Source organism: Carettochelys insculpta, chromosome 34 (assembly GCF_033958435.1).
Source record: "Carettochelys insculpta isolate YL-2023 chromosome 34, ASM3395843v1, whole genome shotgun sequence".
In the NCBI taxonomy this organism is placed as follows: Eukaryota; Metazoa; Chordata; order Testudines; family Carettochelyidae; genus Carettochelys; species Carettochelys insculpta.
In genome coordinates this window covers 1,777,169-1,803,457 of record NC_134170.1, presented here as the reverse complement: position 1 = coordinate 1,803,457, position 26,289 = coordinate 1,777,169, and the positions used below count along the sequence as shown (strand labels likewise).

The following is a 26,289-nucleotide window of genomic DNA, read 5'->3' as shown; positions in this document are numbered from 1 at the left end:
CACACTGACGGTGAGAGCCCAAGAAGGGGTGTGGTGGCCCGAGGGGGGCTGACTGCCCAGGGCTGCATGTGAACATTTGGGGACCTGTGGGCTTGTGCAGGAAGCCTCAACGTTCCCTCCCATCTTTTGCACCCGTTTGTGGAACGAACGTGGCTCTGTGCAGAGATCCGGGCGTGGATGTGCAGCTCCCGTAGAAACACACGCTCTCAGGTGCGGATGCTCTGCGAATAGCCGGGCGGCACCCGACTCTGTCCTGGGCCCTCATCCCAGCAACCGGAGCACAGTGAACCTCGGAGAGGGGAGTGGATTCTACCCACTCTGCGAGCACCAAAGAACTCCCTCCTCTGGCCTCGGGGGCACAGGGGGGGAGATCAACCCCTGTACTTTGGCCAAAGCAGAAAAAAGCCTCAGAAATGCAGGGCCAGGCCTCGTTCACGCGCTACCTACGTTCTACACGTGACCTGCCAGAGTCTTAAGAGTTTAATTTTCATAAGTGCTGGCAGGGGAAACGTTGTTATATTCTGTACTTGTAGAAACATTGTTTTGTAAATGAATGCTTACTGATCTTCCCATGAGGTTCAATATTGGATTTAGCATTGTTAGTGAATCCTCCTTCATTTTCTCATGAAATTCAGCATTGCTTTGTTACTCAAATCCTGTTCATGTTCTGTACGACTGAATAACCCTGCCTCCCTGTAACTCACATTCTGTTAATAATCTATTGGTACTTTACCTCCTGATTAATAGGGAATTACCAGAGCGGAATGTCATATGAGCAGTAGGAATTCAGTTTGAGCTGGAGGAATGGATAAAGGGAGTATCAGAAACTCTCCCCTGGTTTGTTGGGAGGGGTGGGTGAACAAAGGAGGAGAGAGGTATAACTATTGCTCACTTTTTGTTGCAGGGTGTGCAGGCTGTGAGGAGAGATCCCCCTGCACCTTACTTCGCATGCCAAATAAAGATTCTTCTTCCACTCTCAGTGAGTTATTGGGCCAGCGTTGCACACCGGGCACAAACTGTCACTGTGCCACCTTAAGAAGGAGGCAACATAAGGGAGCAGACTGACGCTTGCTTGAGAGAACATTTACACACAAGTTGTGGCGTGCAGGTTAGGGCAGGTCTAGGGATCCCACAGCTGGCTGGCCATGGGTGGGGCAGGGGGAAAAGGCTGGTGTGTGGCTGGGAGAGAAGGGCTGAAAGGGCACACGGCTGACAGTTTGGAGGCGGGCAGCAGGAAGCGCAGGGTGCGGGTGGGCTGGATGGGGATGGGAGGAAAGCGGCGGCTGACGGATCCCATTGCTGCCCGGATGAAGGGGGCAGGGAGTGCAGGTGAGGGGCTGGAAGCGGGCGCAGGGAGCGCACGTGGGGGGCTAGCTGGGGAAGGAAGGAAAGGCGAGGGGCGGGGCAGGAGGATCCCACTGCTGCCCGGCTGTGGGGGGGGCAGGAAGGGCAGGTGGGGACTGAAGGAGGGTCCCATCGCTGGCTGGACAGCGACCTGGAGGGAGAAGCCCTGGCTGGGGAAGGGAGGAAGGACAGACGCTGAAGTGGCCCCAGGCCGCACCGCCCCGACACCTGCCCCTCCGAAACGCGACGCAGCCGGCAGCGATTTGCAACCTGTAACTCCCCGGAGCAGCCGCTCGCCACGGGCGGGACTCGCGAATCACCACCTGACCACTGCGCTCGCGCGTCTCCCAAAGTGCCCTGGGGCCCGCCGTGGCCGACGGGAGATGGAGGCAGCGAGGACTCCATCTCCCATGGCGCACCGGTGCCCGCGCTGCACGACGAAAGATGGAGGCAGCGAGGACTCCTTCTCCCATGACGCACCGGGGCCCGCCGTGGCCGACGGGAGATGGAGGCAGCGAAGACTCCATCTCCCATAGCGCACCAGGGCCCGCGGTGGCCGACGGGAGATGGAGGCAGAAGGCACTCCGTTTCCCATGGTGCCCCCGGACCGCACTCGCTGATGGGACAGGGTGGCAGCGAGCACTCCATCTCCCATGGAACCCCGGCTCCCGCCGCGGCTGATGGGAGACGGAGGCGGCGAGCGTGCCGGCCCAACACGGGTGCTCTCTCAGCCAGAACGTGGCAGAGAAAAACACTCCCGGGTCTCTCCCAGCCCCCAGCCCCCCGCACCCCTCCGTCACCTGACCTGGCAACAGCCCCGGGGCGGTGGAAGCGACTCCTGAGCAGCAGCCGTACCGGCGCCGCCTCCGCCACCGGCGGGGAGAGCTCAGCAGATTCGTTACGTTCCCACTCGCTGCTCCTCAGGGAGCGACACGCGGCGCCTTCCCCGACGGCCGTGGGGCGTCCCCGCCTGTCCATGGGGAACTCTCTCTGCATTGGGAGAGGTATCGCTGCCGCGGGAGGGGAACGACACATGCTGCGCGATACACCAGCCGGCCACCAAGTGTCTCCGCTGCACCGAGTGAAGCACAATACGCCGCTCGCCTCTTTGACCGCGAGATGGCGCTGCCGCCCACCGGGAGACAGGCTGCGCCTCACCGTGCCTGGCCACAGGGTGGCGCTGCCGCCGCCCCGGGAGACAGGCTGCGCCCTGACCGTGCCTGGCCACCGGGTGGCGCCGCCGCCCCCCGGGAGACAGGCTGCGCCCTGACCGTGCCTGGCCACCGGGTGGCGCTGCCGCCGCCCCGGGAGACAGGCTGCGCCCTGACCGTGCCTGGCCACAGGGTGGCGCTGCCGCCGCCCCGGGAGACAGGCTGCGCCCTGACCGTGCCTGGCCACCGGGTGGCGCCGCCGCCCCCCGGGAGACAGGCTGCGCCTCACCGTGCCTGGCCACAGGGTGGCGCTGCCGCCCACCGGGAGACAGGCTGCGCCTCACCGTGCCTGGCCACAGGGTGGCGCTGCCGCCCACCGGGAGACAGGCTGCGCCTCACCGTGCCTGGCCACAGGGTGGCGCTGCCGCCCACCGGGAGACAGGCTGTGCCCTGACCGTGCCTGGCCACAGGGTGGCGCTGCCGCCCCTTCGGAGACAGGCTGTGCCCTGACCGTGCCTGGCCACAGGGTGGCGCTGCCGCCCCTTGGGAGACAGGCTGTGCCCTGACCGTGCCTGGCCACAGGGTGGCGCTGCCGCCCCCTCCGGAGACAGGCTGCGCCCTGACCGTGCCTGGCCACAGGGTGGCGCCGCCGCCCCCCGGGAGACAGGCTGCGCCTGACCGTGCCTGGCCACAGGGTGGCGCTGCCGCCCACCGGGAGACAGGCTGCGCCTGACCGTGCCTGGCCACAGGGTGGCGCTGCCGCCCCTTGGGAGGTGATCACACTGAGGGTGAGGGCGCCAGGAGGGGTGTGGTGGCCCGAGGGGGGCTGACTGCCCAGGGCTGCATGTGAACATTTGGGGACCTGTGGGCTTGTCCAGGAAGCGTCCACGTCCCCTCCCATCTTTTGCACCCGTGTGTGGAACGAACGTGGCTCTGTGCAGAGATCCGGGCGTGGATGTGCAGCTCCCGTAGAAACACACGCTCGCAGCTGGGGATGCTCTGCCAATAGCCGGGCGGCACCCGACTCTGTCCTGGGCCCTCATCCCAGCAAGCGGCGCACAGTGAACCTCGGAGAGGGGAGTGGATTCTACCCACTCTGCGAGCACCAAAGAACTCCCTCCTCTGGCCGCGGGGGCGGGGGCGGGGGGATCAACCCCTGTACTTTGGCCAAAGCGGAAAAAAGCCTCGGAAATGCAGGGCCAGGCCGCGTTCTCGCGCTACCTACGTTCTACACGTGACCCGCCAGAGTCCTGAGAGTTTAATTTTCACGGGTGAGCCGACTGGCGCTCGCTTGAGAGAGCATCTACACGCACGTTGTGGCAAGCGGGTTAAAACGGCAGGTGCGGTGAGGCTGCCTGCGGGGGCGAAGGCCTGGGGTTGTGTGTCGGAGAGCCGAGCCTATGAACGGCCCACCTTGCTCACAATAAACGTAGCTCCTTTGACACGGCTGGCAAGTGATCCAGTTACCGTCTGCCGGGAGGACAACAGAGGTGGCATGTTGAGAAGCTCGCAGCAAACGTAGGGCGGAAATGCAGAGCCCTGGATTTTGATGAGCAGGGCCCAGAGTAGGGTAGTGAACACACGCTACTGGGCGCTCACCCCCACAGCAGCGGGGAAGTCGGTTTTGAAGGTCTGAAATCCTGCGGTTGGGGTAGCTGTGTGCCCCACAGCGTGCCCTACGTGTGCCCCACAGCGTGCCCTACGTTCCTGACTGCGTTGGTCAGTGAGCAGATACTACAATGTCCCCCACCCCTTTCACTTTTCTGAGGCCTCAACAAAGTTACGTTAGTTAGGCCCCAGCTGGGTCACAGAGCGTGTAAATGGTGGAGGGGATGGTGACGAGGGGGGGGGGCTTCTCCTGGCCCCACACCCCAGCCGCAGTCAGATGTGATTTTCATGCTGCAGGGAGAACAGAAAGGTTAATGGTCGGTAGGGACGCAGCGCAGAACAGACTGGTCAGCACTGAAACCAGAAGAAATCAGTACAATCCACCTTGGAGAGAGGGGCTGAGAGAAGGTCCCCGAGCCGCGGCCCCATCCCTCCTTCCTAATCCCTAACCCTAACCCCTCACCCCAACCCCCTCACCCTAACCCACTAACTCCTAACCCTAACCCCCAGTTTCTCCCATACACACACAGCACATACCCAGCCTGTGTCTCCACACACACACACACACACACAGCACAAACCCAGCCTGTGTTCCCACACATGCACACACAGCACAAACCCAGCCTGTGTTCTCCCCACATACAGCACACACACACACACACACACACAGAGCACAAACCCAGCCCGTGTCCCCCCCACACACAGCACACACTCAGCCTGTGTCCACACACACACACACACACACACAGAGCACACACCAAGCCTGTGTCCTCACACACACACAGCAAAAACACATCCCCAGAGCCTCCCACACACGCACACACCCGGCTTGTGTCCCCACACAAACACAGACCACAATCACACCCCCAGCGCCTCCCACACACGCACACAGCACAAACCCAGACTGTGTCCCCACACACAGCACAAACACACCTGGCCTGTGTCCCCACACACACAAAGCAAAAACACACCTCCAGCACCTCCCATACACACACAGCACACATGCCCACACACACAGACAGCACAAACACACACCCAGTGCCACACACACACACACATACACACAGAGCACACACCCGGCCTGTGTCTCCACACACGCACAGCACAAATACACCCCCGGGCCTCCCACACACACCCAGCCTGTGTCCCCACACACGCACAGCACAAACCCAGCCTGTGTCCCTCCACACACACACACACACACACACACACAGAGTGTCCCCCCCACACACACACACAGAGCACAAACACACCACAAACCCGGCCTGTGTCGTCACACACACAGACAACACAAACCCAGCCTGCAGCATCCTCCCCCCACGGGGCACTCTGTGCAAACCCGGCCTGTGTCCCCCCACCCCCCCACCCCACACACACACACAGACAACACAAACCCAGCCTGTGTCCCCCCCCCCCCACACAGACAACACAAACCCGGCCTGTGTCCCCCCACCCCCCCCGTCCCACACACACATACAGACAACACAAACCCAGCCTGTGCCCCCCCCACACACACACAGACAACACAAACCCGGCCTGTGTCCCCCCTCCACCCCACACACACACAGACAACACAAACCCGGCCTGTGTCCCCCCTCCGCCCCACACACACACAGACAACACAAACCCGGCCTGTGTCCCCCCTCCGCCCCACACACACACAGACAACACAAACCCGGCCTGTGTCCCACCCCCCGCCCCACACACACAGACAACACAAACCCAGGTGCGCCCCCAGCTATGCCTTTATTGGGTTCTGCTATGAACACACCCACCAGCGCTTATCCCGACCGGCTGCGCCCCCCAGGCTGGTGCAATGTGGGCCCGGGGGGGGTGGGGAGTGTCCGTCGGCGGCTGCCGAGCCCCCGGTTCTCTGCACGCCGCTGCCCGGCGCGGACGGTGAACCTTCGCTGGGGGGCCACGCTGCGGGCCTGGCGGCCTCGTGCGAAAGGGGCACAAGGGGCGTGAACCGGACCCTGGCCTGTGTCCCCCCAACAAACGCTCCCCAGCACCTGGCTGCGAGCAGCACCGAGCCACACGGCGGGGGCGCTGCTGGGAACGTGCAGCCCAGCACGTCTGCGACACGGCCCCGGGAGCCCCTCGTGAGCCAGCGCCAGAACAGGGGATTCCCTGCCCGCGGGCAAGGGGACCCAGGCGGGTTCCTCCCCATTGCCACCCTCATGCCAGCGCCTCTGCTCTGAGCAGCCCAGCCCAGCTGAACCAAGGACACACGTGGTCCGGACACATCCAGGGCACCGGGGCTGCGCTTGGCCTGGGGATGCGTAACGCATGTCCTTTCCCAGCACAGCTCTCCCCCGCCCACGCGCACGCTGACCCTTCCGCCTCGTCACGCTCACTCAGCGGCTGGGGCCGGCCTGGCTGCTCTCGGGGGTCACGCTGGGGGCGGGGCGGTGACCCGGACACGTGGCCGGCTGTTCGGGATCCAAAGAACCACCCCCGGAGCTCCCCACCCCGTTCCCACTTGCCCCTGCGCTGCAGGGGGGCAGCCGCCCCAGCCCGCTAGCCGTGGGACCCCCTGCTGGGGCTGCGGTCTGGCAGGGCCGTGACCTCCTGCAGGTAAAGGGAGCGGCAGTGGCCCTCGGTGCTGGCGCTGTGCAGGCCACAGGCCCTGCGCAAGTTGTCCACCAGCACCACGCGCTGGAAGGTCTCGGTGGCGAAGTAGTAGGCCAGCGGGTCCAGGGCGGCGTTGGCGGAGGCCAGCAGCAGGGCGCAGCGGTAGGCCAGGTGCAGCGCCTCGCCCTGCAGGGCCGGCACCTGGTAGCAGAGCAGCACCAGGTGGAAGGGCAGGAAGCAGCCCAGGAAGATGGCGAGGTTGGCCAGGATCATGCGGCGGATCTTGGCGCTGTTGACCAGGGCCATGTGGGCAGCGGCGCTGCGGTGCACGGCCCGAAGCAGGGCCCAGGAGCACAGCCCCATGGCCAGCAGCGGGAGGCCGAAGCCCAGTGCCATGGCCGAGGAGACGCCGGGGTGTGTGACATAGTACGGCTGGGCGTCGAAGCAATTCGTCAGGTTCTTCTTGGTCTGGGTGAAGTAGGTGGGCACGGTGCCGGCGCAGCTCAGCAGCCACACGCCCAGGCAGACACAGCGGGCCTGCTTGCGGACGGCCTGTACCCGGGCGTGAAGAGGGAAGCAGACGGCCAGGCAGCGGTCCCCGCTGATGCAGGTGAGCAGGAAGATGCTGCTGTACATGTTGAGCAGCAGCAGGAGGCCCGTCAGCTCGCAGAACTGGGGGGCCAGGCAGGGCCGCCAGCTGTAATAGTAGACACGGACGGGCAGCGAGAAGACCATCAGCAGGTCAGAGACGGCCAGGTTCTGCATGTAGACGGTGGTGACCGAGTGCACACTGCTGCAGCAGCAGAAGACGCCGAGCGCCGCCAAGTTGAGCGCCAGCCCCAGGGTGAAGATGAGGGCGTAGAGCCCCACGAAGGCCACGTCTGCCGTGCTGCTGTTCCCACTGCAGTTCATGGCTGGGGCGGAGGGGCCAGTGGCCTGGAGACGCGGAGACGGGAGCCTGCGGGGCTCAGGGAAACCTTGTCCGGTGCCCCCCAGGGTGCCGTGACCTCTGCCTGCCGCCCAGCCTCGACCTAGGAGAAAGCGGGAAACGAGTGAGTTCGGCCCACTGGGCCTGGCACCAAACCACTGAAGAGACACTTGGGGGGCCCAGCTGGGGACCTGCATCGCCCCAGCCTGAGAACCTGGCCTGCGTACAAGGCCCCTCTGGAGCTGTTAGAGAAATGCCCATCTGGCGACACTGGCCCAGCCCATGTGCTCACGGCAAGAGCTGCAAACCCTCTTGCTGCAAGGCGACAAACTACAGGCAGTTACGGCTTCAGCCCCAGAGCCCTGGCATGCAGCCCGCCCCCCACCCCCCGACTAGGGAGAGAGAGAAAGCAGGCTGCTCCGCAAGGCAGAGAGGCCGAAAGCACCCCACTCTCGGGTAGCCCATGTGCATGCCGAGTGGGCCCAGCCCCTCGTCACCAGCTGTGCCCCCAGGAAACCCCTGAGGAGACAGAACAGCCAGACACTTGTCAATACACCACCGTGGGTGCCTTGTCCTGCCCTGGCCAGGCAGCTAACACAGCAGAAGGGGTTGCAGGAGCTTTTCCCACGGAAAACGCCAGCTGGGCAGAATGGAACCGTCCAGCCGCAAGCACACGTTCCGAGGGGGCCTGGTCAGAGTTCTCACCCCTCCCACCGCCCCAAATCACCAGCGGGAAAGGTTGGGCGTCGCAGTGCCCCCCTCGGGGTGGGACGGGACGGGCCAATGCTGAGGCTGGTACTTACAGGGGAGACCCCACGACAGCGCCAGACGGTGGTGTCTCCCCCGTGGGACACTCAAGCTCCGCTTTCGGTTTCCTCCTGCGCGTTAACCGGCCCCCTGTGAAGCTGAAGAAACGGGCCCCTGTTTTTCCACGGCGGAGGCAGGCGGCCCCGGCACTGCGGAGCCCGAGGAGGGCTGCGGTGGCTGTGCCCAGTGCTGGGTGGCCCCTCGGCCGGACCTGCCCTCGCACTCCCCATGCAAACAGGCAGGGTGGGGGCGGGAGGCCTTCACCACCAGCAACGGCTGCTGCAGGAAAAGCAGAAGTTTGCTGCAGCAACCACAGGCGGGTAAACCACGCAGGGCTGAGCCCCAGCCGGCGGGTGCAGAGAGCCAGGCCGCCTGCCGGCAGCTCCCCTCAAGGGGTGGGGGCAGGGCCCAGCCCTGATGGCTGCGCTCGAGCAGAGTCGGGGGCAGCTCACGGGCCTGGCAAGGGCAAGAGGCTGAGAACTGAACCATCTGGTCCTCTTTGAAGCACTCCGCCCGCCCCCTGCCCACAAGGAGCACCCATAGCTGGGCTGGCAGAGGCTGTGGGGCAAGAGCGAGTGGACGGGCAGGGCTGGGGGATGCAGGGGCTGTGGGGTTGGGACTGAGGGGACCGGCAGGGCTGGAGGGTGCAGGGGCTGTGGGGTGGGAGCGAGAGGACTGGCAGGGCTGGGGGATGCAGGGGCTGTGGGGTGGGAGTGAGGGGACCAGCGGGGCTGGAGGGTGCAGGGGCTGTGTGGTGGGAGCAAGGGGACCGGCAGGGCTGGGGGATGCAGGGGCTGTGGGGGTGGGAGTGAGGGGACCGGCAGGGCTGGGGGATGCAGGGGCTGTGGGCGGGAGCGAGGGGACCGGCAGGGCTGGGGGATGCAGGGGCTGTGGGTCAGGAGTGAGGGGCACTGGCAGGGCTTGGGGGCAGGAGTGAGGGACCTCAAGAGGTCATTGAGTCCAGTCCCCTGCCCTGGCAGCAGGACCAAGCACCGTCCCTGACAGATTTTTTTCTAAACCTCTTTGCCCCAGAGCCCTGAGTGGCCCCCTCCAGGGCTGAGCTCACAACTGTGGGTTTAGCGCCAATGCTCAAAGCACCGAGGGAGCCCTCCCTCAAAGAACCGGCTGTGGCAAAGTTGGGCATGTGAAGGTTCGAGTTCCCCGGTTCGGCTGCGTGTGGTTCATACCCTCCTGGAGCAACGCCAGCCGCGTGACTCAGTTTCCCTACACACACAGCACCAGGGCATGGCAGCGAGGGGAGAGACCGTCCGCTGACTCCTTGCCCCTGGCCAATGAGCTGCCAGGGGACCTCTCTCTTCACTGGGGAACGGGACAGAGGCAGGAGGAGGGGGCTGGGCTGGTTAGAGTTGGCAGTGGGCAGCTGAGTGGGGCAGTCTGGTCTGGCTGGAGAAGGAGGAGGGGACCCGGGCCTGGCTGGGGGACCCCTCTGGGCCCCCCCTCCCCACGATGGATGGCAGTGATGGCGCCTGGTTGCTGAGCTGACAAGTCTGTTCTATCCTGGGTCCCTGTTGGCCGATCACGTGTCCTTCTCCTGGCTGGCTCAGAGTCGTGTCTGCCTGCAGGTGGGGGGGCTGGGCGCAGGGACCCCCCCCCCCACGCTGGGACACCCATTCCTCTGCTAGAGATGAATGAATCGGGAGGGCAGGCAGGGTCTGAGCACCCTGGGGGAAACTGAAAACCTGCCCCCCCCCCGGGGTCTTTGCAATTACACAGGATTCTGAGTTGGTCATGGCTTTCCCTCCCCATTGGAAACACACACCCCCCCCGGCACCCTGAATGCTGCTGAACCCTCAGGTCCACCAAGGTGACACGATTCCAGCGGCAAATAAAGTCACCGAATGGGTGGACGTCACTGACTCAGCACCTGGGCCCACATCTGACACCAGCTGCGTCGTCAGCACGCGCAGCCGGAATGTGGTCCTTGCTGAAGTTTATCTGGCGACCTCAGTGCCATGGGCTGGGATCTGAGGATCCGGGAGGGCCGGTTTCCCCCTCTTGCAATAGCTGTACAAAGATAAGGGGCGAGAGCTACTCCTGAAATCTTGCAGGGTGCGAAGAGCAGAAAGAAGAAATGAAATTCATGTACCTGCAGGGGCCAAGAGCTGCTTTGCTGAATACGGCCCACTGTGTGAAACGCCAAACACGTCTTTGAAACCTCCCTTTCCCCCCTCACGTCCCCAGCACCTATTAAACCTGTTATTGATCCCCCCAACGTTTGACAATGTTGTCTTTAATGCCTGAAGTGGAGCTTGCAGGGCCCGCCCAAGGCAACTTGAGGGCCCACGTCGCCCGTAAAAAGTTCCTCACCTCATCACTGGGAAACTTGGCAAGCGCCATTTTCCAGCACAATACCAAGTGCTGGAGGAGGACATGAGCTCGAAGGCTGCGGCGCTCCCTGAGGTTTGCCAGCCTGAGCAGTCCCCGGACTAGCAAACCATCCAGGTTAGCAGCAGCAGCAATAACTGTGGGCTCAGCACCCGCTGGTGTCTGAGGCCTGTCTCACTATTTCCTTCCATCTTTCCCTGTCCAGCGCAGAGAGGCCTAGTTTCTGCCGACGAGCTCTGCACCCATCTACTCCATGGTCCACCCATTCTCTGTGGGGCCAGATTCTGCCCACCCCAGGGACTGGCCGTACGTCAGGGAAAGAGCTCGGTACAAAGGCAAAGCTAAGCCAGGGATTGAAAACCTACCCACGTGTTGCTCGGAGGCTGGGGGGGGGGCTGAACTCGCCTTCCCTGGGGGAGCAGAGTGCCTGGCAGGGACATGGTGACTTTCAGAGCCAGCTGCACTTCCAGCATCCTCTCAGGCCCCCACACAAAGCGGTTCCGGCCCCGCGTCCACATGCAGACTGAAGCGTGCAGCCTGGGCTGGGCTGCCCCCGAGAGCCCTGGGGCCTGGTAAAGTGTAACACCCCGGGGGGGGGCCCTGGGGGCCGGGGGCGGGGGTCAGCCAGGCAGCTGTGTGTCTCTTGGGCAACACTTCTCCACTGGCTGCCACGGATCTGAGCTGTGGGGGTGACTCAGGCCTGCCCCCACACAGTGACTCAGCAGCCACAGCCCACAGCGGGAGTAAGAGGAAGAACCAGCTCAGCATTTCTGCAGAGGAGATGGGAAGGAGTTATCTCATCTGTGTCATCTGGTTCTCACCCGCCACAGAGCTGGCGAGAGACAGAGAGAGAGAGAGAGAGAGGCCAGAGCCAGATGGGCAGGGGCTGCAGGGCAGGAGCTGTTGGGTGGGAGCGAGGGGACCAGCAGGGCTGGGGGATGCAGGGGCTGTGGGGCGGGAGCGAGGGGACCGGCAGGGCTGGGGGATGCAGGGGCTGTGGGGCGGGAGCGAGGGGACCGGCAGGGCCAGGGGATGCAGGAGTTGTGGGGTGGGAGCGAGGGGACCGGCAGGGCCAGGGGATGCAGGAGCTGTGGGGCGGGAGCGAGGGGACTGGCAGGGCTGTGGGGCAGGGGCTGTTGGGCGGTGATGGAGTGGGGTATACCTGTGTGTGTGTGTGTGAGTGGCTCACACAGGGTGTGGGTCTCCTGCTGAGCGTAAGGTGGTGACCAGGTAACACCTTTGTACTGCAGACAAAGGGGGAGGTGGAGCCTGAGGGGTTTGAACTGGAACTGGGAGTTGAGAAGCAGAGAGTCTGGGCTGGGAAAGAGGGAGACAAAGGAGGGGGCAAGGCCCCGGCTCTGGGGGCCCCTCGGGGCCTCCTCTCCCCCACATGGCTTGGACTGGTGGTCTCTGAGGGCCCAACCCCCAGGAACAAGTGACCCATGAGGAGATTGACACACTGAATGAGTCCTTCCCAAGACAGGGTGCTCATGGTCCCTGAGAGCGGGTGTCACACTGAAGAAGGGGTTCCGCTGGGAGTCTGTTGGAGTCGGTCCCAGAGGGCGGAGGGGCCTACGGCCTAACCCTTGGGAGCTTGTGACCCGCAAGAAGCCTGGCACACTGAAGGGATTCTTCCAGGAATCGTGGGGTGCAGAGGGCATCAGCCTGAGAGCCTGCAACCACGCTGAGCAACTCCGCTGTGAAGTGGCAGCACCTGGAAACCGAATGGAGATTAAAGAAGCTGGACAAGGCAGGGTGGATGTGCAGTGGCAGAGCTGAGGGTTAAGGAAACTCCTGCAGAGGTGAGTCCAGATTGGGGCAGGGAACCCTGGACTGCCTGGAGCTCTGAACCGAGTGGCCTGCCGCAGCTCAAGGAGGGAAGGAGCAATTCCAACCCACCATCTACTACTGGCCAAGACAGACCTGCGAAGAGTTTTCCACGCCTGGGCCAAGGAAGGTGCCTGTGTGTCTGTGCAGGAAAGCAGCTGATCCACTGAAAGTTGCGAGTGTCTGTGAGAGAAGCTGCTTCACCTTCTGGGTGTGTGTCTCAGACCAGCCGGGGGGCTGGGACAAAGGAGAGAGTGTCTCCCATTGTCTGTCTGTGTTGAACAGCAGCAGCAGCAGCCTGGGGAGAGAGCAGAGCCTGCGTTTGGAAAAGGCGCCAAGGAGGAAACAGGTCCATTGTCTGCGGAAGATTCCCCAGCCTGGGGTGGCTGGAGGGGGAACCACCAGGAAAGAGCATTCCAGGTGTGTCTCTGAATCCAGCCATGGGGGCTGGAACACAGGGAATGGCTCCGGGATGGGGCAGTGGTGTCCCTGATAAGGACACTGGTCCTTGGTGCAAGAAAGGTGCTTCTGCTTCTGGGGAAGTGACTCCTTTGTCTGAGCCTCTGGGGGCTCGAGATGGGGCCAAGATCCCAGAGCTGGATCTGAGGGCAGCTGAAGCCCAGATGGGAAGTGGGCCTGCCTCTGTGTCTCTCAGGGGGAATGATGCTTTAACTCGGTCTAATCCAGTTAGTGTCATCAGGGAATCCCAGAGACCAGACGATTCTGGTGCTTGTTCTTTACCTGATGCTGAGGTGTTACTGGGAGGGGGTGAGAGGACTCTGTCCTACCAGAGTCACCCTCTCGCCAGGACACAGGAAGAGCAGACTGGCAATGGAGTTACGCTTCCTGATGAAGATAAAGAAGCTGGAAGCAGAAGAGAGAGAAGGGATCCTAACCTTCTGTCCGGTGGTACTACCTGTCTGCCTGGAGGGGGATTACGTGGGAATCTGCCTGATGGGCCAGAAGTGATCCTGGGTGTAGGTGAAACCCAGGAGCTGGTTGTGGCTCGAGGGAGCAGTGCCCCTGTGGAGCCAGACAAGGGTGAGTTGTTGTTTGAGGGAGCTCTTGAGGAAGAGAATTTCCCTGAAACTTTTCCTGAGCCATCTGTGGGGACTGCAGAAAATGGGAGTGAGGTGGAAGAGAGTGAACAGGAAAGGTGCTTGTCTGTAAGCACCAGAGCCAGCCCTCTGCCTGTGGAGAAGTTTGTTTCAGATCCTGATGGCCAGGACCTGCCTGAGTGTGAAACCACTGGCTGTGCTCTGGAAGGGTCCAAAGCAGGCGGTGTAAAGGTTTCTCAGGAATTGGAAGTTGGTCCAAGTAAAGGGAAAACTATCAGGGAGTGTGAGCAGCCCTGTGATAACCAAGTAAAACAGCTGCACAGTCAATCTCTGCAGGATGCAGGAGAGCACCAGCAATTCCCCATCTCCAGATGGTGGAAACACATATTCTCATACTGGACTCCACTTTTGATTCCATGGGGAGGCAGAAGTTGGAGGGGGAAGGACAAAGGAGCTGTGATCCTGGTGGGCCAGTAAGGGATAAACAGGGATTCCTTCATGTGGATTCTGCATCTGGGAATCACAAAACAACTTTTAGAAACCAGTTTGGTTTGCAAATTTCCAGGCTGGCTGCGAGGGGGCCGTCTCCCTGAGACCATCAATGGCCCAGCTCTTGTTAGAAGGCGGGGCACAGCCAGAGAGATCAGATTTCCACCCCAGAGGGCAAGAGAGAAGATTAGAACTTGATGGTGCTAAGAAAGGCCTCAGCCATTTAGCCGCAAAATGCCAGATTCTCAAAGATGTTACACAAAGGTTGTGGTCTACCAAAGAGCAACGTAAATGTACAGTTGCAATGGGGTTGTTCTGTTACTCACGCTGACTGCTGTAACCAAGGGGTGCTGCTACCAGAAGTTGTAGAATTGTACCGTGTACTGACTGTTTGGAAAAAGCCATGTGACATGATGACATGGATGTATAAGCATGAGTTGTATGTTGAAGGAGTTTGTAATTCTGAAATGTCACCGTTGTTCACTGTAACTAGTCTTGCAACCTCTCACATGAGGAGGAACATTCTAAACCTATTGTGTGGCATGGAAGGGGAAACTGAGGCACACAACCATTTGGGTGGTCTGACTAAATGCCGAGGGTGGAAGCATTTGTACCTTCCCTTACTGGACTGTAACTGAAATCCAAACATTTGCCGGAGCAGCTGTATGGGCTGGTGGGCAGACGGGGCAGGGCCCAGACCCCAGAAGACCTGTTTGATCTGTTGGTGCTGCAGCAGCTGTATGGGCTCTGCCTGCCCGACTCGAGAACGTGGCTGATGGACCAGAGACAGAAGCAGGGAGACCGACCAGCCCGAGGGAACTACAGGGACTTGCCCGGCTGCATCACATGAAAGGGGCCAAGACCAAGCTCCTGACTTGGAGCCTCCCCCAGCAGGATTATGACATGGAGGCGGTAACATCAAGGGGAGCACCGAGGGTACAGCCGATGCCCTGTCACGAGGGGAGGGCCCCGAACTTCCCAAGGTCACCGGCTGAGGGACCCCTCTCTGTTTGGTCTGGAAGCGAGGAGAGATGTGATGGAGTGGGGGATACCTGTGTCTGTGTGAGTGGCTCACACAGGGTGTGGGGCTCCTGCTGAGGGTAACCTGACGACCAGGTAACACATTTGTACCGGAGACAAAGGAGGAGGTGGAGCCTGAGGGGTTTGAACTGGAACTGGGAGTTGGAAGCAGTGAGTCTGGGCTGGGAGAGAGAGAGAGAGACCAAGGAGGGGGCCCCAGGTCTGGGGTCCCCTCGGGGCCTCCTCTCCCCAACATGGATGGGACTGGCTGTCTCTGATTGCTGCACTGACTCCTCTTTACGATGCTGTGTCCTGTCAGCTAATAAACCCACCATTCTCCTGCTGAGTGAGAGTCACTCCTGCCTGCAGACGGGGTGCAGAGCTTGGGGGACCACGAACCCCACCACAGGCGGGAGTGAGGGGACCACCAGGGCTGTGGGGCAGGGGCTGTGAGGCGGGAGGGATGGGACCAGCAGGGCTGGGGGATTCAGGGGCTGTGGGGCAGGAGGGAGGGGACTGGCGGGGCTGGGGGATGCAGGATCTGTGGGGCAGCAGGAGGGAGGGACCGGCAGGATTTTCCCTGCCATTTCACATGGAGCTGCCTGCCCAACTCACACCCCACATCCCTTGGTCAGACGTGCGACGGTGCGGGTGGCAGCCGGGCTCGTACTTGCCGTGGGGCCATGTGGGGCGGCAATCAGGAGAGCCCCAGCTGTGGGAGCTGCTCTGTCCCAGGCAGACACGTCCCACTGGGGCTGGGCTCCGCCGTGGTGCCCAAGTCACAGGGCCTGGGCTGGGCCACGGCCGTGCGAACGCACTCATGCCCCCGTCAGCCTCCCGCTGGGCCGAGTGCTGGCCGGGCGGTGGGTCCCCGCCTGGGCCTGGAGTAGCGAGAAGGGACCTGCTCCTGCAAAGGGGGGATGGACGGATGGAGGGATGGAGAGACAGATGGAGGGACTGAGAAGCAGAGAGAGAGAGAGATGAAAGGACAGGCGGACAGAGGGATGGACGGACGGAGGGACACAGGGACGGATGGATGGAGAGCATGGAAAGAGGAATGGATAGAGGGAGAGAGGGACAGACGGATTGAGAGACAGACGGCGGGACAGATGGATGGATGGACAGATGGAGAGACAGACGGGGACAGAGGGACAGACAGACAGATGGAAAGATGGATGGAGAGACAGACGGGGGGACAGAGGGACAGACCGATGGGGAGGACAGCTGGAGAGACAGACGGAGGGACAGATGGATGGAGAGGACAGACAGAGGGATGGATGGACAGAGGGACGGACTGATGGAGAGGACAGACGGAGGGGATGGACGGCTGGAGAGACAGACGGATGGATGGAAGGACAGCTGGAGAGACAGACGGATGGACGGACGGATGGAGGGAGAGAGGGACAGACAGCTGGAGAGACAGACGGCGGGATGGATGGACAGACGGATGGATGGACGGACGGATGGCTGGCGAGACAGACAGAGGGATGGATGGACAGACGAATGGATGGAGGGATGGGTGGACGGATGGAGGGACGGACAGCTGCAGAGACAGATGGAGGGATGGATGGACGGAGGGAGGGACAGAGGGACAGACTGCTGGAGAGACAGAAGGAGGGATGGATGGACGGAGGGAGGGACAGAGGGACAGATGGACGGAGGGAGGGACAAAGCGATGGACAGTTGGAGCAACAGACGGACGGATGGACGGACGGAGGGAGGGATGGATGGACAGAGGGACGGCTGAAGCAGCAGCTGGCTGGCTCAGGGGACGCTCCAGGGCTCCCCCCCACCCACTGACCCACCTGCCCGTCTGGCGCCAGCGCACAGCCTGGAGCGCGTGGGGGGCCCGAGTGTGGCCCCTGCTCCGGCCGTGAGGCTGTTGGCCCCAGGGGTTCCCCACATTCAGTGCCGGCCCCTGCAGCGACGCCTGCAGGAAGTCGCCCGAGGCCCCTGTCCTCGAAGTGCCCAGCTGCACCCAGCACCGTGGGGCTCAGCCTGGCACCAGCCCGCACGCTGGGGCCGGGGCCCACGCTGCGGCAGAACGGCTGGCGCCAGTGGGAGAACAGACCCTTCGCTGCCCCCGAGCCCAGCGCTGGCGGAGACGCCAGGGGCCGGGCCAGTTCGCCCAGGTGCCGTGCCCACGTTCGTGGCCAGGCCGTCGACGCGTCCCCAGAGCCCGACCCCGGGCAGGGAGACACCCGGCTGGGGGGGCCACTCACCGGCCCGGGCCCGTGTGCCAGCAGTGGTCTGGAGGGGCCCATTTCCGCAGCACTGCCAAGCCACAGACGTGCCGGCAGCTTCTGCCTCTCGCTGTGCCCGGAAAGTGCCCGGCAGCGCCAGAAAAGCCTCAGCCACCAGCGCCTCTGCCGGCCGCGCGGGAAGCACCCAGGTGCGCTGGCCGGGGGCAGTCGGGGGCGCTCAGGCACAAGCCCCAGCCCCCCCCCCCCCAGGGGCAGCCCACTCAGGCATCTCTGTGGCTCCACATGCCGCGGCCCCCAGCGGCCCGTCTGAGCTGGGCAGAACCGGGCCAGGGGCACGTCACACAGGCCTGGGCGCAGGGGGCCAAAGCCGCCCGCAAGTGGGAAATCGGGGTGTGCCGGGACCAGGACCTCGAGTTACTGCCCAGCCAGGCACGCGCCAAGCGAGGGCGGGGGCTGCCCACCCCACCCCACCCCGCACAGCCCCTGCGGCACCACAGCCCAGGGACGAGGGCTGCACCCCAGGGGAAACAGCCTGTCTGGGCCAGTCCCGGCAGGAGGGCATAGGGCCTCGGCTGAACTGTGTGTGTGTGTGGCAGTCTGTCAGTGTGCAGGAGTCTGTCGGTGTGTGTCTGTCTGCACGGGGCTGTGTGTGTGTGTGGCAGTCTGTGTCGGTGTGCGTGTCTGTCTGCATGGGTCTCTGTGTGTGTGTATGTGTGTGGCAGTCTTTCAGTGTGCAGGAGTCTGTGTCGGTGTGTGTGTCTGTCTGCCTGGGGCTCTGTCTGTGTGTGTGTGTGCAGGAGTCTGTTGGTGTGTGTCTGTCTGCACGGGGCTGTGTATGTATGTGGCAGTCTGTCAGTGTGCAGGAGTCTGTGTCGGTGTGTGTGTGTGTGTCTGTCTGCATGGGGCTCTGCGTGTGTGTAGGAGTCTGTTGGTGTGTGTCTGTCTGCACGGGGCTGTGTGTGTGTATGTGTGTGCAGGAGTCTCTGTCGGTGTGTCTGGGAGTGTGTGTTCATTTGGGTGAATGCCTGTGAGCGTGCCGGCCTGTGTGTGTAACTCTGTGTGTGTGGCAGTCTGTGCCAGTGTGTCTGCCTGGACCCACCCCTGTCTATGCGCTCACCTGTCTGCGTGGCTGTGAACCATTCAGCCCAGGATTCCCCCAGAAGGCCAACAGTGTGAGACAGACAGACACAGACGGAAGTGCCCCCTCCAGCTGTCCTGTCACCCCTGGCCAGGACGTGGCCTCTTACCTGCTGGGGCCCCTGCCCCCCCAGGGCTGAGCTGCCGCTGGCATCCACAGTGCAAAGAGGAATCAAACCCGGCAAGGGCTCCACCGAGGCACCAGTCGGCCCAGCGTGATCTGCGCCTCCCAGCCGCTCGCGCTTCCTGCCTGTGAGCACAGTGAGGGGAGAGACCGCCCTGCCACGGGCCCAGCACCCAGCCCAGAGCGGGCAACGTCAACCTGACTCCCACCCCTCGCTAACCGACCACTGTCCTGCCAACGCCAGGGACAGAACCCAGGCGTCCTGGCTCCCGGCCCCTGCTCCAACCACCAGCCCCCTCTGCCCTCCCAGCGCCAGGGAGAGAACCCAGGAGTCCTGGCTCCCGGCCCCTGCTCCAACCACCAGCCCCCACTGCCCTCCCAGCGCCGGGGAGAGAACCCAGGAGTCCTGGCTCCCACCCCCTGCTCTAACCACCAGCCCTCACTGCCCTCCCAGCGCCAGGGAGAGAACCCAGGAGTCCGGGCTCCTGGCCCCTGCTCTAACCACTAGCTCCCACTGCCCTCCCAGCGCTCGGGAGAGAAGCCAGGAGTCCTGGCTCCCAGCCCCCTGCTCTAACCACCAGCCCCCACTGCCCTCCCAGCACCAGGGAGAGAACCCAGGAGTCTGGGATCTCCCAGCTCCCTGCCCTCCACCTCCTCAGCTGTTATCAGGGGATGCACTTACCAGCTGACCCCCCAAGTCCCTATTTTAGTGGAGTTCCCTCCCTGGTAGTGGTGACTCTGGGGTGACCTGCGGGGGCCCTGCCCGCTATGGGCAGGCAACGCTGGTAGTGAGGGCCTGTGGTGGAGCTGTTGGCCGTGGGGAAGTAGGTGTGGGGTGCAGCCAAGCCCGAGGCAGCTGCAGGTTGTAAAGGGCTGGGGGTGGGTGGGGGAGGCAGTAAGCAGGACAGAGCACCCAGCCCTGGGGGTTCCCTGTGCACCTTGCCCAGCTCACTCCAGTGGGGAGCCAGTCCGCAGTCCCGCCCCACCCTGGAATTTCTCAATCAGCCCAACTTCCTGAGTCATTTCCTCCGCACCCATGGGGACCCCCTAGGTTCCCACCCGCAGCCTGGGACCTCCTGGGCACCCGTCCCGCAGCCTGGAACCCCCTGGGCACCCACCTGCAGCCTGGGACCCCCCTGGGCACCTGCCCACGGCCTCAGACCCCCCCTGCACCCACCCTGCAGCCTCCCCTGTGCCTGCAAACCCTGGGGTGCTGAGTGCCAACCCCTGCCTGCAAACCCTGGGGCTGAGCACCTCCCCTGTGCCTGCAAACCCTGGGGTGCTGAGCGCCTACCCCTGTCTGCAAACCCTGGGGTGCTGAGCACCTCCCCTCTGCCTGTAAACTCTGGGGCTGAGCACCTCCCCTGTGCCTGCAAACCCTGGGGTGCTGAGCATCTCCCCTGTGTGCAAACCCTGGGGTGCTGAGCACCTCCCCTGTGCCTGTAAACCCTGGGGCTGAGCACCGCCCCGCTGAGCTGTGAGGAAGGGAGAGACCACCCTCTGGGGGCAGTAGTGCCAGGGCGCCTAACCCTGACCGCCCCTCGCTTGCCTCTTGTGATGGGGTTCTGGGGTCCCCCAAGCTCTGCACCCTCTCCGCAGGCAGGAGAGTCTCTCACTTAGCAGGAAAACAGCAGGTTTATTAGCCGACAGGACACAGCATCGTACAGAGGAGTCAGTACAGCCGGCAGAGACAGCCAGTCCCATCCATGTTGGGGAGAGGAGGCCCCGAGGGGCCCCCAGAGCTGGGGCCTGGCCCCCTCCTTTGTCTCTCTCTCTCTCCCAGCCCAGACCAACTGCTTCCAACTCCCAGTTCCAATTCAAACCCCTCAGGCTCCACCTCCTCCTTTGTCTGCAGTACAAAGGTGTTACCTGGTTGTCAGGGTTACCCTCAGCAGGAGCCCCACACCCTCTGTGAGCCCCCCACATACACACCGGTATCCCCCACTTCATCACATCTCTCCCCCCTTCCAGACCGAACTGAGCGGGGTCACTCAGCCGGTGACCTGGGGAAGTTTGGGGCTCTCCCCTCGTGATCGGGCATCGGCTGTACCCTCAGTGCTCCCCTTGATGTGCACCACCTCCATGTCATAATCCTGCTGGGAGAGGCTCCAACTCAGGAGCTTGGTATTGGCCCTTTTCATGTGATGCAGCCGGGCAAGTCCCTTTAGTTCCCTCAGGTTGGTCGGTCTCCCTGCTTCTGTCTCTGGTCCATCAGCCACGTTCTCAAGTTGGGCAGGGAGAGCCCATACAGATGCTGCAGCACCAACAGATCAAATAGTTCTTTTCTGGGCTGGGCCCTGCCCTGTCTGCCCACCAGCCCATACAGCTGCTCCAGCCAATGTTTGGAATTCAGTTACAGTCCAGTAAAGGAAGGTACAAATGCTTCCACCCTTGGCATTTAGCCAGACCACCACAATGGCTGTGTGCCTCAGTTTCCCCTTCCATGCCACACAATAGGTTTGGAATGTTCCTCCTCATGTGAGAGGTTGCAAGACTAGTTACAGGGAACAATGGTGACATTTCAGAGTTACAGACTCCTTCAACATACAACTCATGCTTCCACATCCATGTCATCATGTCAAATGGCTCTTTCCAAACATTCAGTACATGGTACAATTCTACACCTTTTGGTAGCAGCACCCCTTGGTTACAGCAGTCAGCGTGAGTAACAGAACAACCCCATTGCAACTGCACATTTACGTTGCTCTTTGGTAGACCACAACCTTTGTGCAACATCCTTGAGAATCTGGTATTTTGGGGATAAATGGCTGAGGCCTTTCTTAGCACCATCAAGTTCTAATCTTCTCCCTTGCCCCCTGGGGTGGAAATTTGATCTCTCTGGCTGTGCCCTCCCTTCTAACAAGAGCTGGGCCATTGATGATCTCAGGGAGACGGCCCCCTCCCAGCCAGTCTGGAAATTTGCAAACCAAACTGGGTTCTAAAAGTTGTTTTGTGAGTCCCAGACGCAGAATCCACATGGAGGAATCACTGTTTATCCCTTATCGGCCCACCAGGCCCAAAGCTCCTTTGTCCTTCCACCTCCAACTACTGCCTCCCCATGGAATCAGAAGTGGAGTCCAGTGTGAGAATATAAGTGTTTCTAGCATCTGGAGATGAGGAATTGCTGAACCTCTCCTGCATCCTACGGAGACTGACTGTGCAGCTGTTTTACTTGGTTCTCACAGGGCTGCTCACACTACCTGATAGTTTTCACTTTACTTGCACCAGCTTCCAATTCCTGAGAAACTTTTACACTGCCTGCTTTGGACCCTTGCAGAGCACAGCCAGTGGTTTCACACTCAGGCAGGTCCTGGCCATCAGGATCTGAAACAAATTTCTCCCCAGGCAAAGGGCTGCTCTGGCTCTTACAGACAAGCACCTTTCCTGTTCACTCTCCTTCACCTCACTCCCATTTTCTGCAGTCCCCACAGATGGCTCAGGAAAAGTTTCAGGGAAATTCTCTTCCTCAAGAGCTCCCCCAAACAATAACTCACCCCTGTCTGGCTCCACAGGGGCACTGCTCCCTTGAGCCACAACCAGCTCCTGGGTTTCACCTACACCCAGGATCACTTCTGGCCCATTAGGCAGATTCCCACATAATCCCCCTCCAGGCAGACAGCCAGTACCACCGGACAGAAGGTTACGGTCCCTTTCCTCCCCTCTGCTACCAGCTCCTTTATTTCATCAGTCAGCGTAACTCCATTGCCCGTCTGCTCTTGTGTCCTGGCGAGAGGATGACTCTGGTAGGACAGAGTCCTCTCACCCCCTCCCAGTAACACCTCAGCATCAGGCAAAGAACAAGTACCAGAATCATCTGGTCTCTGGGATTCCCTGATGATACTAACTGGATCAGACCGAGTTAAAGCATCATCCCCCCTGAGAGACACAGAGGTAGGCCCACTTCCCATCTGGGCTTCAGCTGCCCTCAGATCCAGCCTTGGGATCTTGGCTCCATCTCGAGCCCCCAGAGGCTCAGACAAAGGAGTCACTTCCCCAGAAGCAGAAGCACTTTTCTTGCACCAAGGACCAGTGTCCTTAGCAGGGATACCACTGCCCCATCCCGGAGCCATTCCCTCTGCTCCAGCCCCCATGGCTGGATTCAGAGTCACACCTGGAATGCTCTTTTCTGGTGGTTTCTTCTCCAGCCACCCCAGGCTGGTGAATCTTCCTCAGACAATGGGCTAGTTTCCTCATTGGCACCTTTTCCAAACGCAGGCTCTGCTCTCTCCCCAGGCTGCTGCTGCTGCTGTTCAACACAGACAGACAATGGGAGACACTCTCTCCTTTGTCCCAGCTCCCCGGCTGGTCTCCACACACACACAGAAGGTGAAGCAGCTTCTCTCACAGACAACTTGCCATTCCCAGTGGATCAGCTGCTTTCCTGCACAGACACACAGGCACCTTCCTTGGCCCAGGCCTGGAAAACTCTTCGTAGGTCTGTCTTGGCCACTAGTAGACGATGGGCTGGAATCGCTCCTTCCCTCCTTGAGCTGTGACAGGCCACTCGGTTCAGAACTCCAGGCAGTCCAGGGTTCCCTGCCCTGATCCGGGCTCACCTCTGCAGGATTCTCCCCAGCCCTGAGCTCCGCCACTGCACATCCACGCTGCCTTGTCCAGCTTCTTTAATCTCGATTCAGTTTCCAGGCGCTGCCACTTCACAGCGGAGTTGGTCAGCGTGGTTGCAGGCTCTCAGGCTGATGCCCTCTGCACCCCACGCTTCCTGGAAGAATCCCTTCAGTGTGCCAAGCTCCTTGCAGGTCACAAGCTGCCCGGGGTTAGGCTGTAGGCCCCTCCGCCCTCTGGGACTGACTCCAACAGACTCCCAGCGGAACCCCTTCTTCAGTGTGACACCCGCTCTCAGGGACCATGAGCACCCTGTCTTGGGAAGAACTCATTCAGCGTCAGCCTCCTCAGGGGTCACTTGTTCCTGGGGGTTGGGCTCTCGGCCCCTCCACCTTCTGGGACCGACTCCAACAGACTCCCAGGAGTAACCGCTCCTCGGGTGTGACACCCCCTCTCGAGGACCACGACCGCAGTTGCTTGGGTTTGGCCGCAGGCCCCTCCGCCTTGGGGAACTGCACCTCACTGCCCTTCAGCACACCTGGGTCTCGCAGGCCCCACTTCTTCCGGGGCCCCGGTCACTTACTGCTGGATGCTCCATCCTCGGGGTGCAGAACATCCCACTTCTGACACCAGTGTGATGGGGTTCTGGGGTCCCCCAAGCTCTGCACCCTGTCCGCAGGCAGGAGAGTCTCTCACTTAGCAGGAGAACAGCGGGTTTATTAGCCGACAGGACACAGCATCGTACAGAGGAGTCAGTACAGCAGGCAGAGACAGCCAATCCCATCCATGTTGGGGAGAGGAGGCCCTGAGGGGCCCCCAGAGCCAGGGCCTTGCCCCCTCCTTTGTCTCTCTCTCCCTCAGCCCAGACCAACTGCTTCCAACTCCCAGTTCCAATTCAATCCCATCAGGCTCCACCTCCTCCTTTGTCTGCAGTATAAAGGTGTTACCTGGTTGTCAGGGTTACCCTCAGCAGGAGCCCCACACCCTCTGTGAGCCACACACACACACACAGGTATCCCCCACTCCATCACACCTCTCCTGCGAAAGGACCAGGCCCAGCTCGCTCAGCCGCCCCTCCACGGCCATGTGCTGCAGCCCCTGAAGCACTTTCCTTGCCCGCCGCTGCACCTCCCCAGCCCAGGGCGGGAGTGCCCCCCAGCAGTGGCTCCCCTCTTTGGGAACAGCGCCCCTTCACCAGGACACAAGGCCCGCTTTCCCAGCTCCATCGATGGCGCCTGCAGGTCCCGTTGCCTGAGGTGACGGGGGTCTTACCAGGGAGCTTTGCAACGCCCAGTAACAGCTTCCCAGCCCGGCCTTCGCGCACCTGGCACTCTCCCATAACCAGAATTTGAACCGCAAGGGAACCTGCCTTGGGTTTTCCTGAACGCCGGTGGCGTGAACGTCAATACAAGCACACACAGAAATACCGCCTCAGGCCACAGCGTGCTGTGGGCAAAGAAAAGCCTCAGCACACATTTGTGTTTCCTTCTGGATCGCTCAGCTCCTTCCCCTGGAGTATCCCTGTAGTTTTCAGTCGCCTACCGACAGCCTGCCAGCCTGAAACAAACCCTCACCAGCCACTGCAAATCACCAGCCAGTGACTCTAGGCCTGGAACTGGCCCCTGCAACGGTCCTCGCTGCCAACTCTGCTCACATATCTACACCAGTGAGATCACCACAGGACCTAACACCAACCGCACCACCGGGGCTCCTTGAGCTGCCCGTCTACGGATTTAATACATGCCATCATGTGCCAGCAATGCCCCCTGCCATTTACATTGGGCACCCTGGAGAATCTCTCCATAAAGGGGCACAAATCAGACATCAGGACGGTGAGGAGCAGCAGCCTGCGGGGGAAACTTCCGTCTCCCTGGACACTCGGAAGGAGATTTAAAAGTCGCCATCCTGCGACAATGGCTCTTCAGAAACAGACTCCCCAGAGAAGCTGCAGAGCTGCCATTCGTTTGCAAGTTTGACACCATCCACCGAGGACCGGCTGTGATGGAGTGGGGGATACCTGTGTGTGTGTGTGTGTGTGTGTGTGTCTCACAGAGGGTGTGGGGCTCCTGCTGAGGGTAACCTTGATGACCAGCTAACACCTTTGTACTGCAGACAAAGGAGGAGGTGGAGCCTGAGGGGTTTGAATTGGAACTGGGAGTTGGAAGCAGTTAGTCGGGGCTGAGGGAGAGAGAGACAAAGGAGGGGGCCAGGCCCCAGCTCTGGGGGCCCCTCGGGGCCTCCTCTCCTCAACATGAATTGGACTGGCTGTCTCTGCCGGCTATACTGACTCCTCTGTACGATGTCGGCTAATAAACCCGCTGTTTTCCTGCTGAGTGAGAGACTCTCCTGCCTGCGGACAGGGTGCAGAACTTGGGGGACCCCAGAACCCCATCACACCGGCCAAGGACTGGGAGTCGCTGGTCAAGGACAGAAGCTGCTTCTCCTCTCGGGGCTCTGGCCTTCCTCGCGATCGGGACGTCCCCCTTCTCATGCGCCCATATCACGAGACCCACCTCTGCAGTCTCCACTGAGGGCACCTGACACGCCGGTTCCTCCCTGACGTGACGCTCCCAAGTACCTGCCCATCTGCCAGGAGCCCCAGGACTCGCTGTTGTTTCGGTAACGTCTGGGGAGTGTTCGTCCTGGCCACGTCCTGCAGAGCCTCGGCTGGTACCCGACGGGGCTCCTGGCTGCTGTCGAATCTGACTGGCCGCAGACGGGTGTGATGGGGTTCAGGGGTCCCCCTGCACTGCACCCCGTCCGCTGGCAGGAGTGACTCTCACTCAGCAGGTACAACAGAAGGTTTATTAGACAACAGAAGCGCAGTTTCTCACAGAAGCGACAGCACAGCAGCCAGAGACAGTCCTTCCAACCCGTCCTGCGGAGAAGACCCCGAGGGGGGCCCCTCTGGGGTGTAGCTTTCCCCCTCCTCAGGCTGGCTGCCTTCCAGCTCTCCCTTTTCCTAGCCTCTAACTGCCGCCCCGGATTCAAAACCCAGCTCAGCTCATCCCTGCTCTTTGTTCAGGCAGAGGTGTTACCTGCCAGTTGCAGCCCCAGGGTCATCCTTAGCCACTGGGAACTGCTGCTAGCCTCGGACATCCAGCCTGAC

At 61.6% G+C, this 26,289-nt stretch overlaps 1 protein-coding gene across 3 annotated transcripts; it reads right to left on the bottom strand.

The window, feature by feature from the left end:
- Window positions 1-5,836: 5,836 nt before the first annotated feature.
- On the bottom strand, window positions 5,837-25,883 carry LOC142005699 (lysophosphatidic acid receptor 6-like). Of its 3 annotated transcripts, none has more exons than XM_074983039.1 (3): window positions 25,759-25,782; window positions 8,409-8,691; window positions 5,837-7,708 (listed from the first exon to the last, which is right to left on the bottom strand). In XM_074983039.1, exon 3 carries the CDS (start codon window positions 7,587-7,589, stop codon window positions 6,624-6,626), a length of 966 nt encoding a protein of 321 aa, XP_074839140.1. In that variant the 5' UTR covers window positions 7,590-7,708; window positions 8,409-8,691; window positions 25,759-25,782; the 3' UTR covers window positions 5,837-6,623. The 3 variants fall into 3 exon arrangements, 2 of the variants coding, with proteins under 2 accessions (XP_074839140.1, XP_074839139.1); XM_074983038.1 differs by lacking the exon at window positions 25,759-25,782 and adding an exon at window positions 18,604-18,719; XR_012643108.1 differs by lacking the exons at window positions 5,837-7,708; window positions 8,409-8,691 and adding an exon at window positions 10,346-10,437 and having other exon boundaries at window positions 25,759-25,883.
- Window positions 25,884-26,289: the final 406 nt, after the last annotated feature.